Source organism: Protopterus annectens, chromosome 9.part0 (genome assembly GCF_019279795.1).
Source record: "Protopterus annectens isolate FY-2018-M chromosome 9.part0, PAN1.0, whole genome shotgun sequence".
Taxonomy (NCBI): Eukaryota; Metazoa; Chordata; order Ceratodontiformes; family Protopteridae; genus Protopterus; species Protopterus annectens.
The window spans coordinates 1464842681-1464866252 of NC_056743.1; the positions used below are offsets into that span (position 1 = coordinate 1464842681).

General features: G+C 39.5%; 1 protein-coding gene across 1 annotated transcript in view; it reads left to right on the top strand.

Moving 5' to 3' along the window:
- The window catches only part of LOC122810704 (putative adhesion G protein-coupled receptor E4P), a 96940-nt gene that overhangs the window by 33143 nt on the left and 40225 nt on the right, over positions 1 to 23572 (top strand). The window contains exon 2 of the mRNA XM_044082269.1: positions 13149 to 13343. Coding sequence (XP_043938204.1) covers positions 13221 to 13343 — 123 coding nt within the window. The 5' untranslated portion in view covers positions 13149 to 13220. The remainder of the gene's footprint in view (positions 1 to 13148; positions 13344 to 23572) is intronic.

Here is a 23572-nt window from a genome sequence, read left to right on the forward strand (position 1 = left end):
GACTTCTGCATTCATTGGACATACACAGGCAGTTACGTTTCTACTTGGACAAAACAAAAGCTTTCAGGAAAACTGAGCAACTGTTTGTATCATATGCTGCAGGATCACATGGAAAGGCTATTTCAAAACAGACCATTTCAAAGTGGATAGGACACTGTATCCGTTTCTGCTACACACAACATGGAAAAACTGTGCCTAGTAACATTAGGCCTCATTCTACCAGGGCGACAGCCACTTCAGCAGCCTTTCTTAGAGGAGTACCAACCAAGGAAATTTTGGAAGCTGCAACTTGGAGGTCAGTGCACACCTTTACCAAGCATTACCACTTACCTCTATACTCCAAATCCAGAGCTGGCTTTGCCACTGCAGTTCTGCAGGGCCTCATAGCCACTCCTAATCCTATATAGACCCAGCCGCCCAACCTCAGCTTTGGGATTCAACCCAAGTGTAATGACTGCAGCAGTGAAACACGATGAACATAGTACAGTTTTATACCTACCATAAATGTAGATGTTCGAGTGTATTCACTGCTGCAGTCCAGGGTACCCTCCCTCCAACCCCTCTTTCTTAGCTGGGACTTATCTATACCTCTATATCCTATACAACCTATGTGGTGTATTTGCTTGTAGCCAAAGGTATTGTTTCATATATATATTTTTTTGTGTATGTGTCATTAGCAATATGTATTGCCTACCTATTTGGGGGCACCTGACATCTGGGGTAAGAAAAACTGAAGAAAATGGCATTGGCTGCATCTTATATACCCCTGGCACACTGACGTCAGGGAAGAGATGACAGCAAGCGATGCCGGACCAAGACTTTGGAACTCTGGCTGACTGCGGGACCGCCTGACGGCAGGATAACCCAAGTGTAATGACTGCAGCAGTGAATACACTCAAACATCTACATTTATGGTAGGTACAAAACTGTACTTTCTAATTAAAGGCTGTAAAAACGGTCAAAAAGTTCAGATAATCAACACAGAAACACAATTAATGCAGCTGTGACAAAACAATTTATCTTAGTTATTTTTAGTGGAATTAGAGTTTTATGATGTGTTTTTATGGTTGGACTGGCTTATTCTACATTTTGTGCATGTTAGCAAGTTGTGGGGTAGTTCTAGCTAACTAAGTTCCATGAATGCTATACGGTGGTATGACTGGTAGTGATGGTCTGTGGCAAATTTGGCCATTTTGTTATAAAATTGTTCTAGATTTGCCTGCAATGTGACTTGCAGATTACTGAAAATGGGGAAGCATTCAGTTGAGAAGTTAGTAATTAATCAGATGCTATAAATTTTCAGGCTTCTCCATTAAGGAATGCTTGTACTGTGCATAAAGAACATAGTTTCTGGTGTGTTTTCTTTATGGCTTAGTTTAATATGCTGATCAGATTTCATCTGGTCAGCAATGATGACACCTATGAGTTTAGCCTATAGAACTTAATCTTAGCATTGTAAGCAGAGATGAATGTAATAGATGTCTTTTAGTTTGAGAACGGTTTAAGAGTAAATAATATTAATTTTGTTTTATTAGGATTTAGTAGGGGCTAAACACACTTCAACTCCTTGCTGGTTAAAGTCATCAGTGTATGCGACAATAGTGACTTGTTTGTTGTCAGTAAGAAGGTCATTAGTAAAGAGGTTAAAGAGTGGGGGGCCTAATATGCAAACCTTGTGGGACTCCTATTTTTACTGGGAGGAAAATAGAGATGCCATGCTTTCATTTGATGGCCTGTACCCTTTTAGATAGGAAACTATGGAACCAATGTAGAGATGTGCTGGTAAGTCCTATACTTGAGAGCTAGAGTAAGAATTTTTCATGGGACACTTAATCAAGGGCTTTAAAAAAAGTCTAAGAAAAGTGTAGATATTAGACTACCTTAATTTTATTGTGTGTTAACAACAGAAGTGAAATGAAACAGAATAGTAGTAGTGCTTTAGTGATGCCTAAAGCCATATTGAGTAGGGGAGAGTAGTTGGTTTTCTAATTAGTAGTTCTGAAGCTGAGCATGTATGCATTTCTACAGTATTTTAGATATGGTAGACAAAATGGCTACTGGTCTATGACTAGAGTTCTGCTGATATGTCTCCTTTGTGTAGTGGTAGTTTAAAAGGGTCTATATAAGAACATTGAATATTTAACAGTTCAAATCACTAAAGGTCGACCTTTAGTGATCGAACTGTTAAAACATCGAATGTTCAGAAAAAAAAATAAAAACAACAAAAAAAAAAAAAAACTAAACTGTGTAGGCAGGGGGGCAAGCCCCCCTGCACCCCACATCACCCGCTACTTAAATATACCAACTCCGAGACCACACTACATTGAAGTAAATGGAAATCTCCCCTTATGGAGATTTCCGTTTACTTGTTCGATCTTCAGCAGTTTCACTATTCTCAGGTCGACAATGTCAGATTCAACATTGCCGACTTTCTATAAACTAATATAGACCCATTTAAAACATATTTTCCATATGGATGGGGACAACATTTTCAGAAATGGACCAGTTTATGGAAATGGATTAAGCTATAAGCATCAGCTGACATTTTAAGATACTTAAGAGGCAGTCAGATGCAGGTGTGATGGGTTTCAGTTTTTGAAGAAGTTTTTTTTGATGGTTGCAGTAGGGACTGGTTAGAAATGACATTGATGACTGATGACAGAAGCTGCACTTGTAGATCAGATAATCATCATTAATTTACAGACCAGGTCTCTGCATTTGTTCACAAAATGATGCAAGTGTTATAATCATTAAGGGAAATGAGGAGAAGTAGCACTCCTGTGGTCAGGCAAGTGGAGCAAAAAAGTATTGCTGTTCAGTGAACAATGAAGAGATGCTGGCAGTCCAACTCCGATATGGATATTTATGTACATGTATGTGATGATACTCTTATGTATCTCAAATGCTTTTGCCACATCAAGTCAAATATATAGTCTATGTAGAACTTTCTCTGTATATGGCCTCTGCCCAGTAAAACTAAGCTGCACAGCCGTCTGGATAGTGGCCTACTTACCTTAATGTATTGCTCAGTTTTAAGAAGTAACTACCAAAAGCTTATCACATTCTTTCTGTTATCAGTGAATGTCTGCCTTTATTTTTGTCTTTAAGTCAAGATAGGACTGACAAATGCGTGCTGAAATCTGTCAAGGTTTACAGATTTAAAAAGTATATTACTTAATACAAGAAGATGAGGTCCTGCCAACAGAGGAAGTCAAGTAGGACATCAGATCTTTCTGTGTATTTTAGCTAGCCTCACACAACTGTACCTCCCATGTCACAGTCCTGTACTTTTCTTGTAGAATCTCAGTCAACTCTGAACCTCTCTCTTGACTTACACTGTAACACTGCTTCATGTAATACACTCCAAGGTACTAACTAACAACTGCTGTTGCATTCTCAAGATGTGTGGACTTAGACATTTATAATCTTAGGCTGACAGTGACTTGTCCTTCAATCAGCATGTCTCAGTTACTGTTAGGAAGTCCTTTTATCATGTATAGCTGATCTGTAGGGGTATCTTTTTTAGGCCAAAAACAGTCTTTATCTTATCATATTCTTGTATTATTAGACATTCAAAAACACTGTGATTTTTTTGAAGGAGAGACATTTTTAAGTAATGTGCATTAAGGTAAGTGGGTACTTTTATAGAAAGATTAGTATCATCAGTAGCATTTCACAGTCTTCTGTCTTGGATACCTCTTCATTGGCATTTACGTTTGGGAAGTGAAAGCAGATGTCAAGGGTCCATGGCTAACCAAGACTGCAAGTGACTGCACTCTTAGCACAACTGCCAAATTCCCCTCCTTCACACAGCTATACTCATAGACAAGATCAACACTTTGTGTACCAGTCATAGGCTTACCTTAAATGCCAAAAATCACAGTACAGTAACATTTAGAAAGACATGTCTTCCTTGTCTTACCACATTGCTGGTACTCCTCACAATACAAAAAAAAATCATAACACACATAAGCTCTTATGTTGACAAGGAGCAGTCCTGTAATCATAATATCTCACTTGTGATTAGGAACCCCTTCTACCTTTCACAGCTGATGTGTAGGAGGCTCTGGGTATCTCTTGTAGGTCACAAGATGTCTTGATATAACTGCATTCTTCCTTTATCAGACACATTCTGGAGTACAGTGCTCCTTTTTGAATGCACCTGGAAAAGCACGTCCAGCTTGAAAAATAGGAAAATTTATTAGCAATAATTTTTCTGGATTACATAACCTAAATTATGCTAAAAGATTAAATGTCATACCCTGTAATCTGTCTTGTATAGAACCATGTGGTGTGAACTTTGGCTCAGTATCCAGGGTAGGGCAAAGGGGCAGGGGCCTCTGGTGTAAAGTGTTATGGGGTGTGATGGGCAGATACTGATCAGGCCTCAGTAATGAATGCTAGTACTGCATTTGTGATCAGAACTGAGGTGCGCACTGTTTTAGCAGTATAAACTGTAGCAGCTGCTTGCAACAAATGTAGAAAGCAGTTATTACAATTTAAAACCTAAAGGACATAATATGTCTCTCATGTCAAGACATAGACAAGGACATAATATGTCTCATGACAAGAATAGCACACTACTCCCCAGACATAGTTGCTTTAACAGAAACCTGGCTAAATAAAAACATAGCTAACTCAGAAGTTCTCCCTACCGGCTACAGTATCATTAGACAAGACAGACCACTTCGTAAAGGGGGTGGAACTGCCTTACTCTACAAGTCCAACTTAACTGTCCGTCAATTACCAAACTCCTACCCCTCCCCCAATAATTGGGACATACTTATCTCACAACTTCAACTTCACCCTAAAAAGGTCATCACCATAATTGTGATCTATATTCCACCTGGTAATACACCCGCTAGCCTTGAAGACTTCTTATCCTGGTGTTCTTCCACATACTCACAAGAAACCCTTATTCTGGGGGACTTCAACCTAGATTGGTTCACCTGTATATCAGAACCACCAAGTAATCTAATAAATCTCCAAGGCTACCAGCAGCTAGTCCAAATTCCAACTAGGTGTGATAAAAAATCTAAAAGGGAATCCATCCTTGACTGGGTCCTAACTAGCAACCCCACATTGTACCCTCACACAGGCAGTCTCCCAGACACCTTAAGTGACCACAACATAATATACTTTATACGTAGTAGAACAAGCATATGCAAAACCACTAACTATATATCCACTAGAAACACAAAACAATTCTCTCCTGAGGTCCTCCACACTTTACTGTGTAACTGTGACTGGATCCCCCCTCCCACTTGACCAGGCTGTAGCATATTTCAACAAAACATTTCTACAACACCTAGACACTGTCGCTCCATTGCGCAAAATCAAGGTTAGAACCTCTACAAACCCATGGCTCAGTAAAGAAACCAAACAAATCCTCAAGTCCAGAGACACTGCCTGGCGTTACTATCAAAAAAACAAAGAAACACAAAGCCTAACTAAGTACCAAGAACTGCGCAACCGTGCAAAAAAATGCATTAGGCTGGACAAAAAATCCTACTACACAACATTACAAACTAAATACCAACACAACCCACACAAATTTTGGCAAAATGTAAACCAGCTACTAAAATCCACCCAAAAGGCTACCCCCAAACCAACCACCCCTGACACTAAAGTTCCCATCGAAACACAATTCAACTCCCACTTTGTGAACTCAATTCTATCCTTAGTATCACAGGACAGTTCCTTCCTCACTATCCCCCCCAACACAAATAACTCTAATACTAGCTTTACCCTCCAAACAGTTTCCACCACTTCAATCAAAAGCATGCTCTCCAAACTAAAAACCTCATCAACAGCAGCCGACCTACTCCCCAGCTATTTCTTGAAACTTACAGCAGATGCTATTGCTATCCCAGTCTCCACTCTCATAAACAGATCAATTGTTGAAAACTATGTGCCCAAACTCTGGAAAATATCCTATGTTACACCATACATAAATGCGGGACCTACACTGAACTTAATAACTACAGACCCATTGCTTTACTCTCCCCCTGGCCAAAATCCTAGAAAAATGCATCCATACCCAGATGCTAAACTATCTCCTAGACTGCAACATCCTGTCACCTACTCAGCATGGTTTCAGACCTGCCCATAGTACCACTAAAGCTCTCCTCTGCTTCACAGACACAGTAAACCGTCTCAAAAATGAAGGCCTGCAAGTGTCAACTCTTTTTTTGGATATGTCCAAAGCATTTGACACAGTCTCGCACCAAATCCTGCTAAACAAACTAAACCAATATCATCTATCTAATTCCACTCTTACCTGGTTCCAAAGCTACTTAACTGACAGGTACCAAGCTGTGAAATGGGAAAATTCTCTCTCTCCTCAGCTGCCCATAACTATAGGAGTCCCACAGGGTTCTATCTTAGGACCACTACTATTCACAGTCTTCACAAATGACCTCCACACCTCCACACAGCATGCATCTATAATTCAGTATGCAGATGACACTACCTTAATCTGTGCTGCACAAAACATTCCCACCCTCCTGCAAACAACTCAACTAGCATTCTCTGACGTTGAAAACTACCTTACCAAAGCCCAACTTATCCTCAATCCAAAGAAAACTCAGCTTATGGTTATAACCAGTTCTAACAAAAACACTAACAGTCAATTCACTATCTACTCCACAAATGCTACTCCAATTGCTCCAGTGGCACAGGCTAAGCTATTGGGAATAACCATAGACTCCCACCTAAAATTTGATAGTCATCTGAATTTAACTATTAAAAAAGTACATGCCAAACTGGGGTCACTCTACCGTATCAAACCATTTCTTACCAACAACACAAGATCAGCCATTGCTCGCTCCCAACTTCTATCCACCCTACTCTATGCATCTCCCATTCTGACTAATCTCAACAAAACTGAACTAAGCAAAATGGAAGCTTGCTATAACAGAATTGCCCGTTTTGCTGCAAATTGCTCATATATAACTCATCACTGTACTGCTTTGAGACAGCTCCACTGGCTTGAACTGCCCAACCTCCTAACCTACAATCAGCTCTGCCTCTGTCATTCTATCTATTACCTCCCCAATAAGTGTCCTGCCCTCAAAAACCTAGTACAACATCACTCAGCCAAAAGGCCTCTTAGATCATCAAGCAAACTACTACTAGAAGTCACCAACAGCTACAATAGCTTTGGAGATGCACTATATAGTAGTTCGGTGGCTAAAAAATGGAACTCTGTCCCTACTAGCATTCAAAACACATCATCCAAAGCCTCCTTTAAAGACCTCATCAGGCAACATCTCAAGCAAAGTTGGCAGTGCCATGATTGCTCCCCAGGCTAGTGAAAGCGGATAACATATGCATACTAAATCTAGAGCAATTGATAATAGTTTTTCAATCTTACTCACAAACACTGGATAATCTACAATGTATGTACTGTACCTGTGTACTATGTATGTATTCTACCTATATTCCAAAGTTCAGCTGTACACCACAAATCTATTACTTACCTTTATTTTTAAAATTAATATCTTTTTTGATTGTTCTTTCCACTGTAACTGTTTGTGCCGCATACCACTGTAAAAACATGTCTCTTGTAATTTGTGTGTATACTGATTATGTCTGAATAACTAAATGTGTCTGTAATTTTTCTTTGTGGAGCTTTTCTCCCCGGGCCTCTGCTGAAAAAGGGCCTTTTCGGCTCAGTCAGACACCCCCGGTTAACAAATGTAAAATAAAATAAAATAAATAAAATGTGTAGAAATGAGTTATGGACGTTATCTACTCTATCTTCCTGCTATACTAGATGTTAAACACCTATATAACATGTATATGGGTGGGAGGTTGGCATAATGGTTAAGCTGTTTACCTTACAGGCATAAGGTGCAAGGTTTGATTCTCACATGGGGTAATTGGCTAGGCTTAAAATGGCCTAAAAGAGCACTTAGCCTAGTACTAATCTATGAACCTATATATTAAGGTAGCCTGTGAATGTTGGCAAATACACTCTTTGGTTAACTCACTATCTTATATGTACTACACTTCTATAAGAAGTACAAAGATTGTGTACTCTATACATTGTTTAATGAACCTTTTGGTTAACATGTCTTTCTCTTGTTAATGATTTTACTACTCTGAAGCTTTTCTTCCCGTGCCTCCACTGAAAATGGACATATATCCAGTTGGACTCTTCCGGTTAACAAATGTAAAATAAATAAATAAATAAAATAAAAGAAAAGGTTTTTTATTTTCTCCAGGCAGATTTCTGATGGAGCATAGAGCCATTTGTTTTTTTTTTTTTTTTTTTTTGCTCCTCAAATTGGGGGATTGAACCAGGCAACAGAATACCAAGCAATTTCTCTGAATTGACCTTTTCTGAACTGAAAGATCCTACTCCTTTTGACCTCCTTCACTTTTGCAGAAGTAGCAGTCTAAAATCCCACCAAAGACCTCAAACTCATCTGCCTCAAAATGAGTAAGATTTGTTGCTGAGATGGATTTGTAACTCACTGCAGTCTCTGTTTATGGAATAAACAATCTTTACATAAAATAATACATTATCTGCATTCAAAAGCATTTTTGACAATTGGCTGGGTGACTGTAAATTCATGCCTGGAGTACAGATTATTGTTCTATAATTTTCCCACAGGAACACCTTCTCCACCCCATATTCTGTATGACAAAAACTCTATGGAACTTTTCATTGAACTGCATTCCACAGTTATAGTTTGCAGTATATTCTTGGGTTCAAATGCACTTCTTATGCTCTGTCCAATATATTCATTGTTAGTATTTCTTAAGTCTGCATTGAATTACTCTCTTCCAAATTTCATCCATGTCTCTCCATACTCCCACTGTCTTTTTCTTCAGTTGGTATCTTAGCATTGCACTATGTCTACAAGCAACAATCTCCCTTTGTATAATAGATGAAATTGTCATTTCAGAGCTAGAGGAACTACAATGATGAGTTCAGCATCACCAGATCTCTAGTTTCCAGTCCCTTATCTATGAACAACTAAACGTTCTACCTGTGAAGAATAAGGCTGAAAAGTATAAAAGTATAAAAAAAGACCACAGTCAGAGTCACCAAAAAGACCCAAATAGCATGAATGCAGCACACTTCAGGAATATTGCATATAATATTGTAATATAAGGACTATTTTATGCTGTGGGAAGTGCAACCCCAGTGTACCACCCATGTGGAACGATGCACCCCCAAATTACTTATTCAAGTTTCAAGGTTACACAACTTCTAAAAAAGACAATATGCTCTGCTTCAAGTGTTTGATTTTCCTGCAAGGCTTGTGACCTTAGAGCTAGAAACATTAAATAGAAGGTAAAAATGAGATTGCAGAGGTGCTTGGTGTCCCCTTATGAAATATTTATTTATTTATTTGACATTTGCTAACTGGGTTAGTCTGTCTGAGCAGAACTCCATTTTCAGCAGAGACCCGAGGAGAAAAGCTCCAAAATTACACCAAAGAAAGTACAATTTAAAATAACAGTATCAATATAAAAAAGATGTAAGAAGTTCAAAGTATCAGTAGTTCAAGTTACAAAATCAGTTATACAGAAAATTAACAATGAGAATAAAAAATTAGACCAAAAAGTCCAATAAGGAGATTAACATGTTTGCAACATATTTCTGTGCAAGTTTGCAGCAAGGTTCTGTATACTCATGGATGAAAAAAGTTGTCTATCAACAGGAAATAAACTGAGAAATGTTTTTAAGGGGAAGAGTTTTAAAGAGTGCAGCTTGAAATGAAAGACAAAAGAGGGGAGAAGAAGTGAATCTTGAGGAAGTACAACCTTTTCTCAAGACCCTGAGTAAGCGAGGAAGGCTAGCCAACTGGATAGCTAAAAGGGAGACAGAACTGTAATTATGTGTCATTACAATGTCAGGATCAGGATGAATGGAAGCTGTCTTTTAAGGTGGATTTAAAGGAATTGAGGTTTATGATAGTTCTGATGGTAAAGTATTCCATGTTGAGGCTACAGAATGACTATAGAGTAGTTTACCAATATTAGTATTGCATTTACTGACTTGTAACTGGTGCTGTAGTGAGCTACAAAGTGCATGGTTTGGGATATGTGGCTGGACAAGAGTGGAGAGGGAGGGACAAGATGATGGCATGTGTAAGACTGAATAGGCTAGGAGCAGTTGGGATAGTAGAAGTTGGTGTTGGAATTCAAGCCAATGCAGGTTTTTTAGGGCTATACAGTGATGAGTGCAATAATGTAAGTTGACAGCAAACCTTGCAACTTTGTTGTATGTATGTTCTAATTTAGTCATGAGATTAGATTGGAGGGATGTGCATATAGGGGCAACGTAGAGTAGAGTTGGTAGCAAGAGGGCTTGTGCTAGATAGAGTCTGGAGGCATTGGTGGGGAATTTTTTGTGTCTGTATAGGAGGCCTAGTTTTTGGTGTGATTTTTTATGCATTGCTGAATATGTAGATCAAACCCTAGGTGATCATCAATAATGACACAAAGGAGTTTAGTGTGAAATTTGGTAGAGATGATTGTATTGTTTAGGGAAGAGACTGAGAAGGTATCTTTGTGATGTTGCATGGTTTTTGGAAGGAATAGAAGACATTTTCTTTTCTTGGGGATTAGTATAAGCTGTTTGGAGTTAAACCAGTTTTCAATAGAGAGAAGAGACTCTTGGGTAAGGGTGTGAAAGTGAGTGATATCTTTGGAGCAGGAGATGATAGTGGAATCATAAGCATACTGAATAACAGTTGAGAGTGGACAAGTGGAGTGTAAGTTATTGATAAAGATGTTAAATAGAAGTGGTCCAAGGATGGAGCCTTGGGGTAGCCTGGTGTGAACAGGCAGAAAGGAGGAGAGACTGGATGGCCATTTCACAGCTTGGAATCTGTTTGCAAGGTAGCTAGAAAACCAGAAGAGAGTAGACTTAGAGAGGTTGAGACATGTTAGCTTAGCTAGGAGTAAACTATAAGACAGAGTGTTGAATACTTTGAATAAATTGAGAAATAAGCAGGAGATGAGTCTGTTATTTTCACAATATGTGGCTATTGTGTTAGTAAAGGATGTTAGAACTGTAGCAGTGCTATGTTTAAGGCATAAGCCATGCTGTGTGGGGGTTAGAAGGTTTTCTTTGACTAGGTAATCAAGGAGTTGTTGGTTAATGCACTTTTCTAGGATTTTTGATAGCAGAGCTAGTATAGCAATGGGCCTCAAATTGGAAAGGCCTATTTCACAGTTTTTGAGAACTTATGTTACTGATATTGCACTTTGCTATATTTGTTTTTTGAATTTGGCACTTTCTAAGCTACGCTTTTTAGCAATTATCTTATCAGGAAGAAACTCCCGTGAGTGAAGTTTACTGCTGCCTTTTATCTGAGCTGCATGATTCAAACTAGCGTATGACAATAAATGTAAGGTTCTTCTTTTTCTTCTTTTCCCTAACTCACCACTGACCACCCATGTTTTTTTTTTTTCAAGAAAAGTGAGCTAGTTATTAAAAATCTAATGTAGAGTCTTAAACCAAACATATCTGGCAACTTTTCTCAAGTGAACTTTTACAAAAACAGAAAAAGACACTGCTGTAAAAGGATGGAAGAAAACAGTGCCTCAAATGAAACAATTTGACTACAACAGAGAATAGAAGATAATTGGTGGATTTTAGTGCTATTGGATTTAATAAAGTCTGTTCCTGTGGCTCGTGGCTCCTAGTGTTTCTATTCACTGCTGTAAAAGGGATATGAGCATCTGTGTGCATAGTGTCTGTCTGTTAAGCAGGCATGGATGTCTAAAAATATCTTTTCAGAATAATACAAATGGATTGGATTAACTGTATAATATTAGCAGAAGTTCACCAACATTATATTTAGATGAGTTTCAGCTTATGAAAAATTTTAGAAATGTGTCTCTTTCCTGATATTTATTGCTGGGATAATGACATTAAAACAGCATGTTTTTGTTTTTTGCCTGCTTCAATAGCTCTTTTATTACTTAAGGTGTAAATTTCTTAACAGTATAAAGAGGAGGAGTCCCTAAACTATTAAACTACAGCAGAGGCAAGATACCAGAAGGGAAAAGTTATACTTGTTTAGGGTACACAAGCTAATAAATATGACTTGCAAGGGAGTAAACTGAAAAGAATGGATGGAAGTGGGCGAAGAGGGACATAACCTCCGGATATATATTAGATCTTCGAACACTTAGGCTGTCGAACGCCGAAACGTCAACATCTAAATGTTGAAATCTAATAAACACAACAGGCCAGTTACATGAATTTATTCCCAGGGAAAAAATGCGCATGGCCAACAAACCCCCAAACTCTAAAACCCTAATCAAGTGGGGGGCTTTGCCTCCCACACCCCCTGCCATGAGGAGCTGTGCCCCCGCACCTCCCAACTAAATATACCAACTGCAAGATCACTCTAATATTGGGGAAAAGGGCAAATCCCCGATGACGGCCAAGCGAATTGGCCTGTCACATTTATTAGACTTCGACGTTTAGGTGTTGATATTTCGGCATTTGACAACCTAAGCATTTGAAGATCTAATATAGACCCTGCAGATAGAATGGGGAGTTTTGAAATGTATACAAGAAAGCAGATATTGATTGAGAGAATGGTAGAAGATATAATAAACTACTTGAATTGGTTGTGAAAAAGTTAATAAGTCACTAAAGTATTCAGTGTATGTAGCTGAAAAGAAGGATGGTACCGGGATAAGAATTTGGAATGGTAGCTCCAGAAACCATACAGATTAAACTAGATAGATCCTATTTCTGTCTCATTTTCTTGATAGGCTATACATATGCATGTAACGTGAACTATGGCAACACATTTACTTTCTTAGCAACAGACTTTGTCAACTACAAAAAGACTTTATCACTTACAGAAAGACCGTGTCTCCTACAGAGACATATGAATGGGAATCATTATACAATTCATGCATTTATAACAGTTTCTCAGAAATAAATATCAGGAAGAGAAATATTAAAAAGATAAGGAATACAACAAGAAGTATATCTATTTCACATATCTATTTCACATAATATTCAAAGCTATGTGATATCTGACTAATTCTGTATGTCTTATCTACCCCTCCATAATAGAAATCCTGGTTAGTGAATAGCTATACTAACTGCATAATGTAGTTGTTTTCAATATAACTGATATGTATGTTTTTCTTAATTTCAGGATGACAAGCCACTAACCATAATTTCATTCATTGGACTTACCTTCTCAGTCATCTGCTTGATTCTTTCCATCATGACATTTCGACTGTGCCATTCTATTCAAAATGCAAGTACAACACTTCTCCTCAACCTTTGTATCTGCCTGCTTATAGCAGATGGTATTTTCCTTTTCGGCATCTCCCAGACCAAATATAAGGTACGAGTATTCATGTGCAGAATTTTCTAAAGCTTTTTATTTAATCAAGTTAACCAGTTACCAGAGAAAAATGGAGAATGTGTAATGCTTGAAATGATGACATATCACATACACTGATAAAGGGGATTGAGGCATACAGATATCATGTTATTAGATGCTGATATAAGATGGAATAGAAGCTAGGGGAGTGCTAATGGTGTACATTAAACAGGGCCTAAGCCATGAGGTACATAAGGACAGAATATCACAGCAAAACCTTGACAAGCCACACCAAAGAGAAAACAATGAGCCACTACTTCAACATATGTCAAGCACAGGATGCTTTATTAGAGAAAGTACAGTTGAGTAAAGTCTTACCATAACAGTAGATGTCCTGCTCTTCACTGTTGAAGTATTCTTAACAAAAGGGATTCCTTGCCAAGGATAGGCCAACATCTAGCCAATATACCAAAGCCTTAGAAGTTCAAGGATGCTGTAATCCCATGTATGTTCCCTAGTCAAGGCACAGGTCATAAAGGTGACATGCGGACATACATACCTCAGAAGTGAAAAGCCCCAAGAGGAACAATATTCCTCGGAATTAGGTAGAACATATGCATCCAGAACAAGTAAAAGGAAAATAATTCCAAGTCAGGAAGACAAAAGAAACAGGACAGGGCAGAAGGGGCTGAATACTGAAACAGTGAAGAGAAGGACATCTACTGTTATGGTTAGATTATACACAACTGTGCTGTCCTTCCATATCACTGTTACAGTATTCTTAACAAAAGGGAGAGCAGAAAAGCTCAGTTGGAAACTTGGGAGTAGGAAGGCAGAGATGAGCCCTCTAGAAACCCTTGCAGGTTAGCTCTGGCAAAGCCAGGTCTTGTACTGGTAATAGCATCCATTTTGTAATGCTTACTGAAGGTATGGACAGAAGTTTAAGTGGCAGCCTCAAGGATTGAGTTGGTATCCAATCTTTTGAAAAAGTACCTAAGGAAACAATGGTTCTAGTAGAATGAACCTTTACAGTGATAGAAAGACATTTCCATGAAAGAAGTAACAAAAAAAAAAAATAGCCCTAGAGGGTTAGATGGCTATGATTTTCTTAGAAACAACCAAACATAGAGATCTGGGATGAAAAGAAATGAAAGGTTGCTCAGATTTGTGAATGGCCTTAGTTTTATCTAAATAATGAGCTGTCTATGAAATTCGAAAGTGTGAAGAACTTTTTCTCTAGCAGACTATGGAGAAGGAAAAAAGGAGGGTAAATTAATAGACTAATTAACAAAAAAACTCAATAACCACTGTGGGCATAGAAAAGTATTAGTATGAAGTTACACTTTTTCCCTATGAAAAACTAAGAATGAAAAAATGTCCATAAGAGCTTGCACTTCAGAGTAACAGCCAAAAGAAGAACAGTCTTCCAAGTACAATGTTGCAAAGAAGCTGAACTTGCAGGCTCAGAAGGAGCTTGAGTCAATTTTCAAGCACAAAACTGAGATCCCAGGAAGGTGGAATAGGCTTCTTGGGGAGTGGGCGGGGGCTGATATTAAGAACACCTTTAAGAAAATGTTTGACCTCAAACCTAGAGAAAAGAGGAGGAGTTAATGGCAGAAATAATGGTGAGGTTTAATAAAAGAATATGCTAACCCAGCACGGAGCAATTCATTCAAATAAGAGAAAAAAAAAGGGATCCCCACAGAAAACTGATCCTAGCTATGAGAAAGGCACCAGACAGAAAATCTCTTCCCTTTGGACAAATATAATTTCCTGGTAATGGGTTTTCTGGCCTCCAGCAGAACCCTAAATATGTCCTCAGGAAAAAAAAGGTGCCTAGAGGGGATCAACATCCTATCACCCAAAGCATCAGCTGAAAAATGGACAAGTGAGCATAGATCAGGGACCCCTTGTCTTGTGTGAGAAGGTCTACTCTTGAGATGCTTACACCTGGCTAGATGAAGAAGAAGGGGGAACCAATGCTGTCTAGGCCAAAAGGGAGTCACCAGCAAGATTTTGGAGGAGTCTTCCTTGATCTTGAACAGGACCCTTGGAATCATGGGGAAGGGAAAGGGAAGGAAAGGCATAGAGAAACATCTCCTTCCAAGGAAATGGTAGGGCCTCCACCTTCCAAACCAGAGGACTTGGGACTCTGGTGCAAAAAAGAGGAAGTTTTCTGTTCAAAGAGGAGTCAAAAAAATCTACCTGTGGAGTTCCTCACTGATGGAAAATGTCCATAAACTCATCTCTGTGAAGCATCCATCCGTGAGAATGTGTACTGGAACTGCTCAAAGAGACTGCCACTATATTTTGCTAGAAACCTGGGAGGAAACTCCCAGATATGCTCAGAACTAGTTCAAAATGATGTGAAGTTTGATCCCCACATTGTGCCAACATACTGGCTGACAGGGGTCAGTGCAACTTCTCCCCCCCCCCCCCAAAGGAGAGATATCTTATCTATACGCAGCCCCCCCCCATCTCCAACGCCCCAGTGAGAACTGCTGAACTGCAAAAAAAAAAACACAGCATCCATGGGACCTGATGGTGTCCCCCTTGCTGTGCTGCTCAAATAACTCATTATGAGGAAAAACAGCACAGCTAGACAGCTGTTAATCATAGTCTTACTTACCTACGCACTGCCACAACTGTGGCCTTTCTGTGGGTCCTGCCACCACCCCATAGCACCCTGCAATCACCATTACTGGAAATTATTAGTTGAAGCCTTATCTGCAGAAAGCCATGGAGAGGATCATAATGGATATAAATAAAGAAATATAGATTGCAGACTCCATTTGGATCCATCAGAGTTTGGCTTTTGGCAGGGCAGACCAGTGTTTTAGATCTTGGTTTTTTTTTTAAGGCAGTCCAAAGCCATTGATGAGGCATTGATGTCAGCCGTATCATTGAAAAACTCATCAGCTTAAATGTTAACCCACATCACAAGATGGGTTTGCAAAAACTGCTGTGACAGAACCCCACAGGTCAGGTTTTGCTGCGCCCATGTCAGACTCAGAGCCTGTCACAAGTGTGGTGTACCACTCAGTCCTGGCCCACTCTTGTTTGTTTTAGCATCTTTCTTCTTTACAACACAAGGCACAACAGGAGGGTATGGGTTGACATAAATGCAACTGGACTGCTGAGTAGAAAACAGATAACAAAGAACACAACAGATATCCAGAAGAAGAAACGTCTCACAGAAAACATAATACTGCCAGAGCCAATGGGCTAGGCTTGTAAATGCCCTCGGGCAGATAGCCTAGTATGAACCTATGAACCTATGAACCTATGAAGGAATGTAGGCAACCTAAAAAGCCACTTAATACTGGACATCTAGATTCCAGACATGAAGAGCTAGTCTACACAAGTAAGACCATGCCCCCCTTGCTTGCTGATGTACCACATCACTGTGATATTGAAAGTGACTTAAGAAAAGCGCAGACTTTGGTGTGATGGTGGCATAAATGAGCTCTCAGGGAAATCTCTATTGAAGGCCTGTGAAATACTGGGCTGTACATATCCTTAGGGGAAAAGAATCCCTAATCAGACAAGTTATATTATCTCTTTATAGATTCCTGGCTGGCTGCTGTTGGAGTACAGTGCTCTTTTCTGGTGCCCATACAGAATTAAGGATATTAACATATTGAGAAGTTACAGACAGTATTTACCCAGTTAATAAAGGTGATGGTAGAAGACAAAGAATATAAGGAAGAGATATGGGACCTAAATCTATTCGTCAATTTTACTTCAATGCCCTTAGTGTTTGAAGTAATTGCTTCTTCTGAAGTGTGTCCAACAAGTAATCACAAAATAGTTGGTGGCCTGGCTTCCTGGATTACTCACATGGGTCCTTCTCCTTGACCCCTACCTATTCTCATGTATTTAGTCTTGTTCTTTTTTATCTCTTATCCTGACATCCTGGCACACTTTTGAAGCCCATCCAAGACATGTGGTAGCACCTCATCTCCTTTTTCTGCCATTAAGTATACAGTTATCCTCATCAGAATCAGAACCAGAATCACATTTATTGGCCATGTATGCAAGCATACAAGGAATCTGACTCCAGTTTCAGTAACTCTCCAAGTATGAATTACATAAATGACATATTTACAGCTATTAAGAACAAGACAAAAAAGTAAATATGCATATACATATACATACAAGGTGCAAAGTGGAACTCAGTGCAAGAAATATTGAAATAAACTCTGAAAGAAATGGGTATTAACAATATGTAAATAATACCGCAGAATTCTCAGAGGCTTGGGAAAAAGAGTACCCCAGCCTAATAAGTTGAGTTAACCATTTATGAACTTGATGGCCTGTGGAAAAAAACTGTTCTTATATCTGCTTGTTTTGGTGCATATTAATCTATAACACCTGGCTGATGGTAATAGTTCAAAATTATGGTGGCCTGGATGTGAAGGTTTGGTAATGATTTTTCTTTCCCTTTTCATGACTCTGGAATAGTACAGGTCCTGTAAGGAGGGCAAACTAGCACCAATGATATTTTTGGCAGACCTGACTATTCGATGTAACCTATTTTTGTCATGATTAGACAGAGATCCAAACCACACTGTTATGGATGAGTTGAGAACAGACTCAATAACTTCTGTATAGAGCTGAATCAACAGTTCCTGTGGGAGGTTGAACTTCCTCAGCTGTTGCAGAAAGTACAATCGTTGTTGTGCCTTTTTTATGATGGACCCTACATTAGTCTCCCACTTCAAGTCCCGGGAGATTATATATCCCCAAAACTTGAAGGATTCCACAACTGACACAGCAGTATTAAATATAAAGAGGGGGGATAATATTGTAGTACTATTCCTAAAGTCCACTGTCATCTCCACAGTTTTAAGAGTGTTCAGTTCCAGATTATTCTAACTGCAACAAAGGGCCAGCTGCTCCACCTCCCATCTGTATGCAGACTCATCATCCTTCCTGATGAGCTTGATGATAGTTGTATCATCTGCATATTTAACAAGTTTGACAAAGGGGTCCTTAGAGGAACAGTCATTAGTGTAGAGGGAGAATAGCAGTGGGGAGAGCACACATCCATGGGGGACCTGTATTGATCATGTGATAGTTAGATGTAAATTTCCCCAATGTCACCTGCTGTTTCCTATTGGTTAGAAAAATTGGTTATCCATTGACAGGTGAAGCATCTTGAACCACACTTGACCCTACTGACCCCACCCCTTTCCTTTTTATTGTCTCAATATAATCCTGATCCTGGTTGGTAAACCTTCTATAACTAGTAAAACTGCCCCACTGATACTAGGTACCTTTGCCTAGTACCTCTACCGATTGTGGCCTTTTCTGGTTGTTTGCTATTTTTCAGTATTTTAAAGGTAGTGTTGCATACAAAGCCATTAATCACCCTGTAACTCTGTTGCAATCTGTCTCTGAATCCTCTGTTTCCCTGAGTTACAAAGAAGTCCCAATTGATCACATGGAATGCATTTTTAATTTTCTCTCTCAGCGTATATGCATTCTTAACTTTCAGCATTTGTTTTTTGTAATACTACTATGTTACCATTTCCCTTTTCAACTTCTGCATCATTCCTTTTCTCTTTATTGGAGCAGAAATTCCAGAAGTGTTCTATATTATCACCTGTTGTCTGTCTGCTGCATCCACTGATGTGGTTTGTGACTTCTGTTTCACACTTCTTTTCCTTCCTCTGTCTCCCAAGTTTTCTCTGAGTTTCTCCCTCCCAGAACTGTGCTGTTGAATCCAGACTCACTGGCCTATGCTGGGGCTCAAGATCCTTGGGCACCTATCTGCCTACTCTTAGGGCTCCCTGAGCCTGGTGGCGTATTTTTTGCTGATAGAACAACACTCCTTTACTCGCCTCCCACTAGCCGACTCTACATGAATTCCTGCTATTATTATTTGGTGCCATCCAATGGTAGTACAGCTCCTCTCATCTATCTTTTAACTAAGAACTCCTTTCACTTCTCAGCATAAATTTATATTTCACCACATGGCCCATCCACTAAGTTTTCTTTTCTGCCATGTTATTTTGTGAAACTATGTACACTGAATTCCTTTTAGTAACATCACTGTCTATAGCTCTTGTCAATATCGTTGTAGTTAAACTGCTCACTTGTACCACCCAACTACCCACTAAGCCTCCATTTTAACTTACTAATATATTTTCCCTTCATTGTTCCATGCATTTATTTTGTAAGTGTGCATTCTGGTCTATACTTGTTTACATTTAAAAGTGTGTGTTTGTGTGTGTGTGTGTGTGGGGGGGGGGGGGTTACTTCAGTTACTTCAGTCCTCAGTGATTTGCCAGAAAACCACAAATTTTATGAGAATCAGACCAAAAATATGACGCAAATATTTGGACTTTCTGTGAAAATCTGGACAGTTGAGAGGTATGGGGGAACTCCACTGGTGGCTGGTCTCCTGTGAAGGTAACCAGATTGCAATCAAGTGGATGAGACTGAGGTTTACTCAAAATTTATTTAGTTTTTCTACTATGATTGAGTTCAGAATTGTACCAAAATCTCTGGCCAGTTTGAGGTATGTGTTATGTACCCTTTTGCCTTCATCCATTGCTCATTCAGATTCATCTTAATTTTCCATATGTTTTCCTGTGGATATTACAATGACTCCAATACCTGGAACATCCACCATGACTTTAAAACAATTAGTTTATTCAGGTAGCTCATGGAACTATGGCTTTATGTGTACATCTTGAGGTTGGTTAAGCATACTCCAAGTTTGATGGGTTATTTAATTGCTAGTGTATCTTTACTGGGTGCAGAATCTGATAATGAACTCAAGTAATGTAACATTTTTACTGAATTACATCTACAGTTGTGAGAATTTGAAAAGTACAAAATGCGTGCAATTATTGAAAAGTTCAGGAAATAATTCTGAGCCAAGAAATAGCTTGCTTTTGTTCTTCACATTAATGCAGGGTCTCACATGGGCATACAAGTCAAACATTATGAATCTGTTTTTTTTTTCATTCCTTTTTCCTTCCTGCAGTTTACCATCAATATACCTCACTGCCTCATTCATGGCCCTTCATGAACCATAACTGGGTGGTGTCCAGTGTTTGAAGGTTGCCAATGTCTTTGTTTATAAGTTCCATGATAATATGTTCCGTGACCTTGCAGATCAGGCTCGTCAGACTAATGGGGTAGTAGTTCCCGTGATCCAAGGTGGATCCCACCTTGTGGAGTGGGATAACTGTAGCTGTGCACCACTCAGTGGGCACGAAACCTGAGGTGAGGCTATGATTAAACATGACACTTAGGTGAGGTGCCAGTTCATTTTGTAGTTCATGTAGTACACAACCTGGGATGGCATCTGGTCCCATGGATGCTGTATTCTTAGCTTTGGAGAGTGTTTTTTTTTTTACCTGTGTGGGTTTTATTACCGAAATTTGGCAATCTTTTGGTACTGAGATGGGCGCTTTAGAGGGTGAGAGGGGGGTGAAGTTTGCACTGAAGCGATCTGCCAGGATATTGGCAGTATCCTTGGGATCAGTATATTTAATGCCATTCTGTTGTAGCTCAGAGCAGATCTGAGCATTGCCATTTAGATTCTTGACATAGCTATAGAATGCCTTGTGGTTGTCTTTAGAATTTTTGGCAATTTTATTTTCATAACTAGCTTTGCAGGATTTTATGAGGGATCTCAGCATCTTACTTAGGCTGGTAAGGGAGTTTTTTGCATTCTGGGATTTTCCTCTTTTCTGCAACAGTTCCTTCCTTTTTTTGTCAATTTTATTTATGACAAGGAACCACCAGATTGGCTTCCATTTTTTGGAGGAGACCATCTTAGTTCTATTGGGGATGGCACAATTCATGCACAAGTGGATGTGCTCGTACAGTGCCTTAGTGTAGGATTCAGCAGTCAAACTTTCAGTTCCTATCTTCATGGGTATCATGAAGTTTGTCACTTCTGACTTGAGTAGCATGAAGTTGGCTTTGGAGAAGTTTTTTATGGAGGTTTCCTTACTGGAGGGATGGGGGTGTAGGATGTAGATGTCAAGGGTGATTAGCTTATGGTTAGACCTGACCAACGAGGGGGTGACCATAGATGTGGAGCATCAATTTCCCATGTTTGTAATGACCAGGTCTAGGATATTAGAGTCCCTAGTGGGACTAAGGATTAGTTGATCCAGGGCATTGGTATTTATGAATTCCAAGAACCATTGGGCAAATGTGTTGGTACATGAGTAGTTTTCCCAGTTAATGCAGGGTAGTTGAAATCACCAAGTATTAGGGTGTTTTGTTGTATCTTAATATTTTTCAGTATGTTTAAAAAGATGTAGTGAGAATCTTGGGGCATGGTGGGGGATCTGTAGCAGGCTACAATTTGGATTGCCGTCTTATGTAGTGTTAGTTGCACTTGGAGAATTTCATATGCATTGTGTTGGGCAACTAGCCTGGTGTTGTGAATATCCTCGGTGAATATGGACACTCCTCCACCTTTAGTGTTTTGGTCCTGGTTTGGTTGCCGAAACGTGTGGTAAGAGTTGTAGCCTGGTATTGCAGGGGTGCTCTCCGGAGTCTTGAACCAGGTCTCAGTTACTGCACAGATATCAATGTTCTCCATTTTAGGAGTGCCTTGAGAGAGTGTATTTTGAACATTAGACTTTTGCCATTGAGTAGCATTACCTTCAGATTTTGCATGCTTGTACCTGTTAAGGTGCTGGTTTTGTCCTTTGAACTTTGCCTAAAAAAGGCACTATAGGGGTGGCAAGAGCCTTAGCCAGCAACCTGAATCCCAAGGTCGACAGGTGCAGACCACCTCTGGCAAAGCATTGTGGTCTGTCAATCATGTTGTCCCAGGAAGACAGATAATGGATCCCCTTTGAATGACACCAGAAGCTTAGCCAATTGTTGAAGTCAGTCATTTTGTCCTTATACTGTGGTATCATTCTGGGTGAAGGCAGGATGCTACTCAGGGCTAAGGTCATACCTGCCTGGGCCACATGATCTGAGAGCTCTTTCATGCCTCTTTTCATGTAGTCCAGGGAGGTACATCTTAAGTCTTTCACTCCAACATGGACAATGACAGAGTCATATTTGTACTACTTGTGGAGTGACTTGAGTGCATGCGTTATGTGGTGGATCCTGGCACCTGACAGGCAGATGACTGTAATTTTCTCCTTGTTCAGCCTGGTGAGTGGGACATCAGTGTGCCTGACTATAAAGTCATCTATGACTAAAGTGTTGGGTATGTTCTCTTGCCTTAGGGGCTGTTGTTGGGTGGCACACTGGTGTTGTGAGCTATGTGACACTTTGTTTGTGATTGGTGTTTGCTTGCTTTCAGTTTCGGAAGTCCTTGTTGCTTGGGCAAGTTAATGTTAAGGGCCTCCACATATGTGGGTTTAGTGTTGCTATGTGTGGGTGTTGGTGGTGTGGGTTTAGAAGGGTATGTGTTGCTTGAAGTGTAGTGTGGGTTTTAACCTTCTCCTCTTGACTGTCTAGCACAATCTTGGGTGGAGAGAGCTTTGCTTCCAGTTTGGCTATGTAAGTGCTTTTCTCGCAGGTTGTAGTGTTGGGTGGTAGGAGAAGAGGGTTTTCTTTGTACATGAGGCAATTGCTGCATTGCCCCAGTATACCCAGATTCACCAGGTGGACAGGAGAAATCACCGGAAGCTGACCTTTGGACATGTCTGGTTTGCTGCTTTTTTTTTTTTTTGTAAAGTACAAGAGCTGTTTTCCCTTACCTTAGCCAGGTACTTTGCAATTATAGGCTGTGTAATGCCTACAATTAATTTCTCCTCATTAACAAGGAGAGTGGAGTGCTTGTATCAGTTTAAGACTTCCTAGTGCTTTTCAGCAGGTTTTAAAGCAAGTGCTAGTCACAGGGATGCTTAAAGTTAAGATGAAAACAAATTGTTTATCCTAAACACTGCAGTGTGCACTAGAGGAGTTAGATGTGAAAGTAGGTAACTTAAGTTTTTATCTGTCTAAAAAGTTAAGTTTTAGTGGAGAGTCACTTTTTTAAAACAGCAAGATAGATTGAAAGGAGGTGGTCACTTTTGTATTCTGGTAATATGGAATACAGTAGGATGGCTAATAAACTTAAATAGTTATAGTGGAGTAATTTCACAAAATGATAATTTTGTGCTTACTCACACAAGCCAGTAAAAACAGAGAGGAAATGAGATATATGGTCAAATTAACATAAGGGGAAGGCAACTAGAAAGACAGTGGTGTTTAAGAACACTACAGTAACCGGGTAAGAGGATGGAGAAAAAAATTCTGCTCTCTTTTCAAGT